The 13,087-nt window shown below is 46.1% G+C and overlaps 1 protein-coding gene across 1 annotated transcript in view; it reads left to right on the top strand.

Moving 5' to 3' along the window:
* LOC148435659 (ATP-binding cassette sub-family C member 9-like) overlaps nt 1–13,087 on the top strand; it is a gene marked incomplete at its 3' end in the record, with an annotated part of 96,732 nt that overhangs the window by 29,968 nt on the left and 53,677 nt on the right. Inside the window, exons 7-14 of the mRNA XM_088465681.1 lie at nt 908–1,096; nt 2,204–2,377; nt 2,495–2,650; nt 3,562–3,696; nt 6,694–6,856; nt 7,933–7,973; nt 8,785–8,927; nt 11,254–11,362. Coding sequence (XP_088321807.1) covers nt 908–1,096; nt 2,204–2,377; nt 2,495–2,650; nt 3,562–3,696; nt 6,694–6,856; nt 7,933–7,973; nt 8,785–8,927; nt 11,254–11,362 — 1,110 coding nt within the window. The remainder of the gene's footprint in view (nt 1–907; nt 1,097–2,203; nt 2,378–2,494; nt 2,651–3,561; nt 3,697–6,693; nt 6,857–7,932; nt 7,974–8,784; nt 8,928–11,253; nt 11,363–13,087) is intronic.

Below are 13,087 nucleotides of genomic sequence, written 5' to 3'. Positions count from 1 at the left end.
CAGGGCACCCCTGGCCTGGGCTCATAGCCAAGGGCAATCCCCAGCACCCCTGGGTGGTGGGTGCCGGGTTAAAATTGTAAAGTGTAGTGTAAAAAATAGATGTAAAAATTTATTGGGGGGTCCCCACCTCCCCAGGGATCCCTGGCCTGGGCTGCTAGTGGTCAGGCATAATGCTTTTTACCGGGGAACCCGGAGAAGAGGGTTCCCCTGGCATTGCGCATTACACCCCTGCTAGAAAGAGTCAGGTGCTGGTTATGGAAAATGCAGGGGACTCCTACTCATTTTGTCCCCTATATTTACAAAAGCAGGACTGGCTCACTGAGCCCAGTGCTGGTTGTACTACATATAGGGGACCCCTATGTCTTTTGTCCCCTGTATTTTCACAACCAGGACTGGCTCAGAAAAGCCCGGTGTTGGTTGTGTTTTTAGGGAGCGACTCCACGTAAACTAATTTTATTATTTTATTTTACACTTTTTACACAGACGCATGCATGGATCTCACTGATCTGTGCATGCATCTGTGTCTCATAGTACAGCCCATTATTTACATTTTTATGAAATCTTAAAGATGGTCGTCAGGTGTTTGGGATATCAAATGATATAATGTTAATGATCTGACGATTTGGAAATCGTTAACAACAAAGAGTATATCGTTGGATCGTTAGTAAATTGCACAGTGTCTATGCACTTTATCGTTTGTCAAGGAGTTCCGGGGAGTTGAAGGGAAATCGTTAACGATATTGGATCGTCTGCAAATCGTTTAATGTGTACCCAGCTTTAAAATGAAACTACAGCGATTTTCTTTGTCAGTTAATTATCACAAAATAATTATGGAAATGTGCCTCATTATGATGACACCATTCAGCCAATAAGATTTTTATTGAGTTATTCCCAATCTTCCATACAGAAAAAGGTGATTGATCAGCCGCACAAGACCCCCTCTATCTGGATGGCCATATACAAAGCATTTGGGCGACCGATCCTGCTCAGCAGCACATTTCGCTATCTGGCCGATCTGCTGGGGTTTGCTGGTCCTCTCTGTATCTCAGGGATAGTCCAGCATCTTGGGGTCACCAACAACACCACGCAGGAAACAGTAAGTCCTCTGCGTGCTTTCATGTTTTATGGTCTCTGTCTAGGGAAGGAAGTGATTGACGCGTTTCTGTCTCTCTGTAACGTGATGGGAACATTTGATTATATTGAACGTGCCATCGTGAATGGTCATTGTCTGTTAAAAACCCTACTACTGGCCGTCATTTCGTGAACGATAGCAAGTAAATATTATGATGTTATATTGAAGACCAGCCTGGTACAAGATCCCATGAACCCGACATTTGGATATTTTAGGGTTTGAGGTTTTAAAATTAAAGTGCACCTGTAAATTAAGTCCTATGTACAGGATGTCTTTTGGTGGTCTGAACCAATATATTATACATAAGATAAGAGGTGCGAGGCTCTCAGCCTATCATCTCAGTAAAAACCAGTGACATCACTGAGACATCTGAGGCTACCAACCTACCATTTCACTATGCACTGGTGAGCAAGTGGGGAAGTGATGTCACTAGTTGACAATGAATTGAAAGGCTGAAAACCTCACACCTCAAGGATGTCACTGGTTCTAACCTAATGCTTCAGTGATGTTACTGGTTCCTAGTGTATTGATAGGCTGAGAACCTCACACCTCATATGTCAGTGAAGTCACTGGTTGCTAGTAAATTGATAGGCAGAGAACCTCACAACTCACTGATGTCACTGGTTCCTAGTGAATTGGTAGGCTGAGAACCTCACAACTCAGTGATGTCACTGGTTTCTAGTGAATTGGTAGGCTGAGAACCTCACAACTCACTGATGTCATTGGTTTCTAGTGAATTGGTAGGCTGAGAACCTCACAACTCAGTGATGTCACTGGTTCCTAGTGAATTGGTAGGCGGAGAACCTCACAACTCAATGATGTCACTGGTTCCTAGTAAATTGATAGGCTGAGAACCTCACAATTCAGTGATATCACTGGTTCCTAGTAAATTGGTAGGCTGAGAACCTCACAACTCAGAGATGTCACTGGTAGTGAATTGATGTGTTCTATTGTCATGAATATTGGTTCGGCCAGTAAAATGATGGTCTGCGATCTGTGCATTATTGCTCTTTATCTGCTTGTGTTCTGTCATACTTTACTCTTATGTTATTCATTCTTCCCCTTTTCTAGAACGCTACAAATACTTTCCTGAACGTACATTTCCTCTCTTCAAATCAATTTCTGGAAAACTATTATGTGTTGGCCGTTCTATTATTCTTGGCCCTAATCCTCCAGAGGACGTTCCTGCAAGCTTCATACTACGTCACCATAGAGACTGGGATTAACCTCCGCGGAGCATTGCTGGTACCCAATGAGCTCCCTGATTGCTAGTACATGATTTGCTTACACTTGGAGGAATTGATCCGGCGCTGATAATTGGAGTGTGGATATTGGATGACGTTGTGTCCTTCTCGCTTTCAGGCCATGATCTATAACAAGATACTGAAGCTCTCCACCTCCAACATGTCCATGGGAGAGATGACCTTGGGGCAGATTAATAATTTGGTGGCCATCGAGACCAACCAGCTGATGTGGTTCCTGTTCCTGTGTCCCAATCTGTGGGCTATGCCTGTGCAGGTACAGCATCCAAGTAAGGGAATCTTTGTTTAATACGGTCGGACGTTATTCCTAATCCGACCCGGAGCGTCACACAAATGAGAATTGATGCTTTAGGTGGTTATGTTTCTACCACGTTGCAGAAGTTTGTGGCCAACAGTTATTATTACTCCCTTGGTCATACGTGCATTTACTCATGTGGGCTACAGAATTATATTTACCCAACATTTATGCTATAATATTGCTGCATAGAGAGTGCAGTGTGACATATACCTGTGATGTTATCTCTATCTACATTCCTGCTTCAATGTTTTTTCTCTTATTTCCTGAGTTATAAGTTATTGTCCCTTACTGACCCTGCTGTATGGGGGCTACGGACTGTAAGGCATCTGGTTCAGTTTGTCCCGTTATACAACCCTATTATATCCTTGTTATCCTACAGGGAGGAGGAAGGATAAGTACTGATCTTTAGTAACCTAATCCTAATCAAATCAATTTCTGGAAAACTATGGGTGGTTTATGTGTACATGAGTCATGTACTTTTATCAGGATACGTTCAGTATCTGGGGAGGTTAGGTTTAGGGTGTGGGGAGGGGGAGGTTAGGTTTAGGGTGTGGGGAGGGGGAGGTTAGGTTTAGGGTGTGGGGAGGGGGAGATTAGGTTTAGGCACTAGGGGGAGAAGGTTAGGTTCAGGCACCAGGGAGGGAGGGTTTGGGGAGGGAGAGGGCGAGGATAGCTACAGACGGGTGTCTGTATCCTAACCCTGTCGGGATTTTGACCGCTGGGATGCCATACCCATCCCCTTATATCACATATGGAACATTGAACCTTCCTAGTAAATACGCCCATTGCGCGTCTTCCTGTCTGATATCAGCAATGTGCCGGCACTTTTTCTGACACAATAAAGAACGTAACTACATTGTCTCTTTCAGATCATAATGGGCGTTATCCTCCTGTACAAGCTGCTGGGCGGCAGTGCCTTGGTGGGTGCCGCGGTCATTCTGCTGCTGGCGCCCGTGCAATACTTCATTGCCACAAAACTTGCAGAAGTTCAGAAAAATACCCTGGTAAGTGAGGGCCCCGGGGCCCTGGGATGTGGGTGCTGGTTAGCGGGCACCTACATGAGGATTAGCCCTACTGCCCTGTCACCATAGTCCTTGTCCTGGATCTGTCTGTGTAGCTTTATTATTATATATTATTTTCCTTTATTTGTAGTGTCCCACAAGCTGTACAGTGTCACCCGTGTACCATATATTGTTGTAGTGTCACCCGTGTACCATACATTGTTGTAGTGTCACCTGTGTACCATATATTGTTGCAGTGTCACCCGTGTACCATATATTGTTGTAGTGTCACCCGTATACCATATATTGTAGTGTCACCTGTGTACCATATATTGTTGCAGTGTCACCCGTGTATCATATATTGTTGCAGTGTCACCCGTGTACCATATATTGTTGTAGTGTCACCCGTATACCATATATTGTCGTGTCACCTGTGTACCATATATTGTTGTAGTGTCACCCATGTATCATATATTGTTGTAGTGTCACCCGTGTATCATATATTGTTGCAGTGTCACCCGTGTACCATATATTGTTGCAGTGTCACCCGTGTACCATATATTGTTGTAGTGTCACCCGTATACCATATATTGTAGTGTCACCTGTGTACCATATATTGTTGTAGTGTCACCCGTGTATCATATATTGTTGTAGTGTCACCCGTGTATCATATATTGTTGCAGTGTCACTCGTGTACCATATATTGTTGTAGTGTCACCTGTGTACCATAAATTGTTGTAGTGTCACCCGTGTACCATATATTGTTGCAGTGTCACTCGTGTACCATATATTGTTGTAGTGTCACCCGTATACCATATATTGTAGTGTCTCCCATGTATCATATATTGTGGTAGTGTCACCCGTGTATCATATATTGTTGCAGTGTCACCCGTATACCATATATTGTAGTATCACCAGTGTATAATATATTGTTGCAGTGTCACTCGTGTACCATATATTGTAGTGTCACCCGTGTACCATATATTGTTGTAGTGTCACCCGTGTATCATATATTGTTGCAGTGTCACCCGTGTACCATATATTGTTGTAGTGTCACCCGTGTACCATATATTGTAGTGTCACCCGTGTACCATACATGGTTGTAGTGTTACCCGTGCACCATACATTTTTGTAGTGTCATCTGTGTACCAAATATTGTTGTAGTGTCACCCGTGTACCATATATTGTTGCAGTGTCACTCGTGTACCATATATTGTTGTAGTGTCACCCGTATACCATATATTGTAGTGTCACCCATGTACCATATATTGTTGTAGTGTCACCCGTGTATCATATATTGTTGCAGTGTCACCCGTGTACCATATATTGTTGTAGTGTCACCAGTGTATAATATATTGTTGTAGTGTCACTCGTGTACCATATATTGTTGTAGTGTCACCCGTATACCATATATTGTAGTGTCACCCGTGTACCATATATTGTTGTAGTGTCACCCGTGTATCATATATTGTTGCAGTGTCACCCGTGTATCATATATTGTTGTAGTGTCACCCGTATACCATATATTGTAGTGTCACCCGTGTACCATATATTGTTGCAGTGTCACCCGTGTATCATATATTGTTGTAGTGTCACCCGTATACCATATATTGTAGTGTCACCCGTGTACCATATATTGTTGTAGTGTCCAAGTCTATACAAAAACGCCATTTACAAACTGCAAAAATGTGGACGTGCAATGTGTCTGTACCGTAAAATGGAAGAGGAATAAGTTGTGGTGGTCTCCTGGTAGTCAGGTTCCTATCCAAGCACCCCACAAGCTGGGCACAGGTGTCTCCGGGGTAGCACTTGGCATTACGTCCAGTCTCAGTACGGCCCTGCTTCTCCGTGTGCTCAGGCAGAATTACTTGCCCATAGCTCCCAACAATTTCTTTATTGGAACATGGATGCGCCCCCTTGTGCAAATGCATTACGTTAGGGCAGGACATCAGGCCCCGGAGGAGCGCTGTGTGCTTCTTCCCTATACTTATCTCCTCCCCCCTGGCGACGGCTCTTCATCACTGCTGGTCGCTGATTCAGAGATGTATGCAGCGACTGTGCTACAATATGCTAAATCCGAGGTGTACAGTATATAGATGCCCCCTGGCGGCTTTTGTGATCTGGGGCCTTAGCCCACTTACCGTGTCTGGTGGTGCTACATCAGTGTGCTCCCTGCTTCTATTCATTACTTCAACATCGGATATAAACATCAGAACAGCAACATGGGTGCAGCCATCTTGGAGTCTGTCAGCTGATTCACTGACCCTCTCTCTGCAGCAGCGGCGCTCAGCTGATTTACAGCACCAATCAGCAGGCACCACTCCCTATTTAAACCCACTGCCCATTTCACTTCTCCAGCGCCACAGCGAGATACGGCCATGGCTCCAGTCCCTACTGTTCCTACTCTCTCCTAGCTACTTCTGTGCTTCCATACGTTGTACCCAGTCTCCGCTATCCTTCCATTGCCTGGCCTTTCCAGTCCTCTGGTACTCGCATTGGTACTACAGATACCTGGGCTTGTCCTTTACTTCTGGGATTCCAAAAGTGCTGTTGTCACCTGCTGCGGCCAGGATCACCGGTCATGTTACACCGGTCAGTCAGCGGCAGGTGTCCCGTTCTAGGTATAGGCAGCTGGGGCTGGTCATGTGTCTCAACTGGTTTCTTTATCCCTATTAAATCTGTTTTTTTTTTCACTTTATTGCAATAATTTGAGCACTTCTACCAAATGTGTCATTGACAAGGTTTGCCCCCGAACTACCCAACTCTTCACACCAGCCATTGCGACCCTTTGTGCCCCCAATGGCGCTGCCATCTTGACTCGCAAATCCATAAAATTCACATTTAAACTGTGTGAAATTGGGCAAAGGTTGTCCCACGGTGACACAGAAGCACATTTGTCCTGAAGTCTTTTACACTTTGGTGGTTTGTAACTGAGCATTAATGTGTTATGTAACGTCATTGTTCATTCCTGCTATCGTGGTTGTTTTTCTGTCATCGAAGGATTATTCCACGGAGCGGCTTAAGAAAACAAACGAGATCTTGAAAGGAATTAAGTTGTTGAAGCTGTACGCCTGGGAGAATATATTCTGCGCCAGCGTGGAGGAGACCCGGATGAAGGAACTGACTAGTCTGAAGACATTTGCGCTTCACACCTCCCTCTCCAGTGAGTTGTGGCTCCTTTATTCTCATTCTAGAGTCATATTCATTCATTGTAAGTGGAAATGAGATGTAGGTTTGTATAAAGATATATATAACTTACTGCATATAGCAGAAGGAGGAAGGGTTACATGTGGGAGGGGTCTCAGTGAAGCTATGTCCAGCCCATTGAATGAATGGTCTCGTAGGCTGAATTGATGTGCAGGGTGCAGGAGAGAACTGTAGGGCAGCTATAACATAGGTCTGTATACAGAGATATATAACTTACTGCATATAACAGAAGGAGGAAGGGTGAGATGTAGGAGGGGTCTCGGTGAAGAGTAGGACAAACTATGACCAGCTCGTTAAACGGATGGTGTTGTAGGCTGAATTGATGTGCAGGGTACAGGAGAGAACTGTATGTCAGCTATAACATAGGTTTGTATACAGATATATATAACTTACTGCATATAACAGTAGGAGGAAGGTTAGATGTGGGGGGGGGTCTCAGTGAATAGTAGGACAAACTATGACCAGCCCATTAAACGGATGGTCTCGTAGGCTGAATTGATGTGCAGGGTACAGGAGAGAACTGTATGTCCGCTATAACATAGGTTTGTATACTGATATATATAACTTACTGCATATAACAGTAAGAGGAAGGGTTAGATGTGGGGGGGGGGTCTCAGTGAATAGTAGGACAAACTATGACCAGCCCATTAAACGGATGGTCTCGTGGGCTGAATAGATGTGCAGGGTACAGGAGAGAACTGTATGTCAGCTATAACATAGGTTTGTATACAGATATATATAACTTACTGCATATAACAGTAGGAGGAGGGGTTAGATGTGGGGGGGGTCTCAGTGAATAGTAGGACAAACTATGACCAGCCCATTGAACGGATGGTCTCGTAGGCTGAATTGATGTGCAGGGTACAGGAGAGAGCTGTACGGCAGCTATAACATAGGATTTGGGATATTTACATGTTTTCTAGTAAACTTTTATTTGAGTCTGATTAATATTACTGGCAGCAAAGTGTTCTTCAGTTTGTCCTGTAGAAATGAGAAAATCATCCCCTAATAAGTGTACGTTTTATTTTGCAGTATTTATGAACGCAGCGATACCGATCGCAGCAGTGCTGGCAGTAAGAACATCCTCTTATTCACTTACAATGGTTTCATGTGTTTTGTGTTGTCAGAAATGTCCCTTTGACTATAATTACAGCTTACATCTAAATCCACCACACAGAACACAGATTGTAAGAAATATATATATATATATATATATATATATACACATATACAGTATATTTTGGTCAGTTACCTGGGCATCAGGGTACAATCAGTATATTTCCCTGCGTGTCTCCAATCTCTAGAGTAAGAGATTCTGTATTATTGAACAAAAACAAAACCAATCAATAAAGTGTCCACATATTATAAGGAGCAAATACCATAGAGTGTACCTGGGTCATTGTGTGGTTGTGGTCTCCCCCAAGGATACAACTTCTATATTTAATATTAATTCATCACTAAACAGCTGACGGTGTCTCACATTTTGATCTTAGTCACATTAAACTTAATGCTGGTAATTGTATTCTAATATATTAGCTATAATACGTTATGTGTAGTATTAAAAGGTCATTTATGTTGAAAGTCCAGACTCTTTTGTAAAACACTTAAAATGGCAGCTAGACCTCCAGAGATATATATCAGATGATTTCCCCACCAGCCCCATAGAATAAGTGACGCCTGTGATATACGTCTAGATGCCCAATAAGTACCAATAATGACCACCAGGCTGCCCACTTGCTTCTTCAGGTGAGTGGGGTCAGGGGAGAGAGCACCTTGGAATACAGACCTGTTATAATAAAGCGCTATGTAACAATGTTCCGTAGTCCCCTATGAATGTGAGATTGTGTTTCCTCGACGCGTTTCATGACTTTTCTTTCCCTGCAGACATTTGTGACCCATGAATACGTAGAGAGCAAAACGCTGACCCCGGCCAACGCCTTTGCGTCTCTGTCGCTATTCCACATCCTGGTGACTCCGCTCTTCCTGCTGTCCACCGTCGTCAGATTTGCAGTGAAAGCTCTAGTCAGGTGCGGCAATAAAGGAACATTATATATTATTTCTATTTATATTATTCATATTCAGACGATCCATGGAGTGCGCTCATGGGCGATGTGAGTGTGAGGGGTCTTCTCTGCGCCGGCACCAGACGGTTTAATGCTTGTATAGAAACATCAGCGTTGTTCCATTGTATTCTATGGTCGGCACATTACATCATCATTATATTCCCACTCCCTCTATCTGCTGAGGTCACCTAAGGCGCTGTTCCTGGACGCCAGCTCCTCTCTCTCTGCTCATTCAGCCTCCACAACCTCCTCATTGTAACTAACCTCACAATATGTCCATAATAATAACCACTGTCCCATGTCTTCTTCCACTCCGGCCTCAGCTTTAATCCCAACATCCAGAACCAGACTAAAGTTTATGGGGGCCCCAGGATAACTAACTTGTGGGGGCCCCAGAGCAGAGCAACTAACATGTGGGGGCCCCTACCGATAACAATGTTATTAGATAGTATAATGTGTCACAAATATGTTGAACACACTTTAGTGCCTCCAGTTCTTATTATGCCACACAGAACCCACAGTTCACATTATACCACAGTGCTCCCCACGCTGGTGATGTAGCTTTGTGTGGGGACCCAAAAGTGTTTGGGCATAGGCGTATTTATAATAGGTGCAGGGTGTACTTATAGTACACTTACCTTGTGCGTTAATACACCCTTGTGCGAGGGGTTCCTGGGTGACTGCTCCGGCAACCTGTTGTTATTCCAGCACTGCCTACTGTACATCCAGAGCTTTGCATTATATTATCACCATTTGCGGTTACCCCCCGGGATAACCCGCAATATTTAATGATAAATGGGTCCCTATGACTCCAATCTCTGTTCCAAGGGCCTGATGCAGACCCCCTCGCGAGCGAAGGACACTCACAAGCGGGTCGATGGTGGCTGAATGCGCATGTGCACGGCGGAGGGAGCTCCGTCGTGCACATGCGCGAGACCCGGCGAGCGACGAGGAATTCGTCGCTCGGGGTCTCGCACCAAAGACGGACGTGCTGTCTATGGTGAGTGACAGCACGCCCCCTTTGGTGGGCGTGCCGGGGGCGTGGCTGCCAGACGGAGGTGTTCCCATGGGAACGCCTACCGTCTGGGTCCGGCCCCAATGACATCACTAGTGATGTCAGTGGGAGTGATTTCGGCTCTGATAGAGCCAAAATCACTCCAGGGCTTGCGGTCACCAAGACCCTACCGCAGGGTCTCGTCGCAAGCCATCATCATGGACGCTCGCATAGCTGTGGGTGGTAACCCAGAGCTATGCGAGCGTCCAAGAGGCCGCTCCATTTTTAGGGAGGACAGCCCTGATTCAGAGTGAGCGCTCTGGTCAGAGCGTTCGGCTCTGAATCAGGCCCCAAATCCCACCAGCTCCTGTTGTCTCCAATTGCCCTCTCCATCTAGACTGTAAGCTCCCATGGTCAGGGTCCTCTCTGTCCTCTGCCCCTTTTACATCAACCTCGTCTGTATTTGTTGGTTTAATCTATGATTTATATTTGTGTGTGATGTGTACGGCGGATTGTATGACACGGCGGGGGTCTGTGCTGCCTCATAATAACTAAACCGTAATTAGGATCGCAAGACAAAGAAAGTATCTCTCAGTCCTCCTATGGAGACTCTGCGCCTGATTCAGAGACGGGCGCTAATGCGATCACATTGCGAATACATACGCAACGCCGCAGGGAAAAATATGGTAATGTCTGCAAAGATCACCCCCCGAGCATAGAGATGCCCCCTGCTGCCTTCTCACCTGCGTGCGACGACGCATACACCCATAAATATCGGTAACATCGGAGTACATCGGCGGCCATCTTACCCTTGCGGCAGGTTTGACCTGCCGCAGCCATGGAAGCTCTTCTGACATGCAGGGCTGCATAGGCAACCACAGCGGCTAATTTATGCACGCCCATGTAACGGCGTTTACAAGCACGGCACGCCTGCGTTTCTCTGACCACTCCCCGTTAACACCCACAAACGCTGACAGCCTGTCACTCACTCTGCGATGGATTCCTATGTGCGTTTGTGATCGCAGTGCGGCTTAAATGCATGCGCGAAGGCAAATAATCGCTCGATCTGCGTGACAATTGCATTAGCGTCCATCTCTGAATAAGGCCCTCAGTCATGACCTAAATAAAAAAATTCATGAAATTCATATATTTTTTTTTTATTGGAGGTGATATACAGTATATATATTTTATGCAGTAGATTTTTTGAAGCCTATTCACAATTTATTTGCCCCTTTTTGTTTATTTGAGCCCCACCAGTCAGATGTCTAATTGTCGCTTCGGATTCTTCCTTTCCAGCGTCCAGAAGCTGAACGAATTCTTCACCAGTGACGAGATCCGGGACGACACCATGAGAAATGGAGAATCCCCCCGCCTGTTCGATGCCTGCAGGAAACATCCCGGAATTGTACGTGTCACTACGGATTGATAATACACATGTCGTACTTCAGAGTGTTATGTCTGCGCTGCTGTTTAAATATTTAGTTCTGCCGGTTTCCAAGTGCTAATGATAAAAGACTCCGGGGGAACAAATTCACCATCTTAGACACTTGTATTTATTTTCCAAAAGCAAAGTTGTCATAATAAATGGTGTGAAGCAGCGCGTTATAATCCGACACCTGTGACATCATCACTGCCGTGTCACATATAACGAAACACTGGAAGGAATTATAAGTGGGTGGTGAAGAAACAGCCGGTCTGTGTATTATTGTACTTTGGGCCTGATTCAGACCCTGTCGTAAGCTGCGATCGCTCGCTAGGGGCGATTATTTCACATCTGCATATGCGTCAAAGTACGCATGCATGAACCAGTCACTGTGCCCGGGAATCGTGCGCTCGTTGTACACAGACTGGACGCTGCTTTGAGTGACAGATTGCGCCGTTTGTGGGTGGTAACAGGGGAAGGAGCTTGTGAACGGGTTAGTGGTGCTGTGAACGCAGGCGTGTCTGAGCGTCAGAACGGAGTTTAATGTCTGTGCATAATTAGTAGCGTCATTATACGCGTCACTTGGTTGTTTTTTAGCCTGTACTGATCGCAGTCCTTGCGGCGGGGTACGGTCTACCTCAAGGGCTGCGTGCAGCCCCGATGGGTCTCGATGTTACCGATTAATCAGACGCTTCCTGGAGATGACGTGTGATAGGAGAGAGAGGTGGGCGGCTTTATACTCCTGCGTATGCTCACTGTCGTCGCCCTCTAAGCTATAGAGGGCGTCATTAAGCCAGGCAGTGCGATCGCGGAATTTGCATACCCAGCCCCTTTTGGCAGCGAGCGTTCGCAGCTTAGCGACCGGGTCTGAATCAGGCCCTTTGCTCCCAAATAAATTATATTGTAGTTAGGAGTAAGACTTGCATGTAAGTCAGCCATGACGCCAGGCAGACGGGGAGCGGTCACTTGAATGCGTACAACTGCGCCCTAATGGCGACTATAGGCATAAAGTTCTGCGCAAGCACTGCGAGTATAATTGCAGCGGACTTGTATACAACTGTGTACAGAACCCAGAGGCTGCATTTTGGTAAACCTGTTGCGCTGCAGGAAGGGGGGGATAGAATTAGCGTTGGGAGGTGTGCGGGGAGGGGTGCGGTGAGGGGTGCGGGGTGGGGGGGAGGTAGAATTAGCGTTGGGAGGGGTGCGGTGATGGGTGCGGGGTGGGGGGGGAGGTAGAATTAGCGTTGGGAGGGGTGCGGTGATAGGTGCGGTGAGGGGTGCGGGGTGGGGGGGAGGTAGAATTAGCGTTGGGAGGGGTGCGGTGATGGGTGCGGGGTGGGCGGTGCTCCTAGCTTTCCTGTAAATTGCAATGTATAATTGATACGCAGAATTTGTGGTCCACATGCCATGACTTGCCCTGCGTGCAAATCTAGGCTACACACTAGACGATATATTGTCTGGTTACGTGGATCAGGCCGACATATCGGACACATCGTCTAGTGTGTACCCACTATGTGTGCCTCCACTGCCTGGCATAGGGGACGAGGGAGCGACCCAGCTGCCGACACCAGCAAGTTCAGTGGTACCAGTGAGCGTCATAACGGGCAGTCGGTCTCCGGATTGTGCAGTATGTGCCAACCGCCCTATATGTAATCCATCGGGACCATCCGGCGTCATATCGAGGGGGTGGGGTCACCTAATGTGCAC

This window comes from Taudactylus pleione, unplaced genomic scaffold, assembly GCF_031769625.1.
Source record: "Taudactylus pleione unplaced genomic scaffold, aTauple2 ptg002142l, whole genome shotgun sequence".
In the NCBI taxonomy this organism is placed as follows: Eukaryota; Metazoa; Chordata; class Amphibia; order Anura; family Myobatrachidae; genus Taudactylus; species Taudactylus pleione.
The sequence above is the reverse complement of the archived record's forward strand: the minus strand, read 5'-3'. Positions and strand labels throughout refer to the sequence as shown.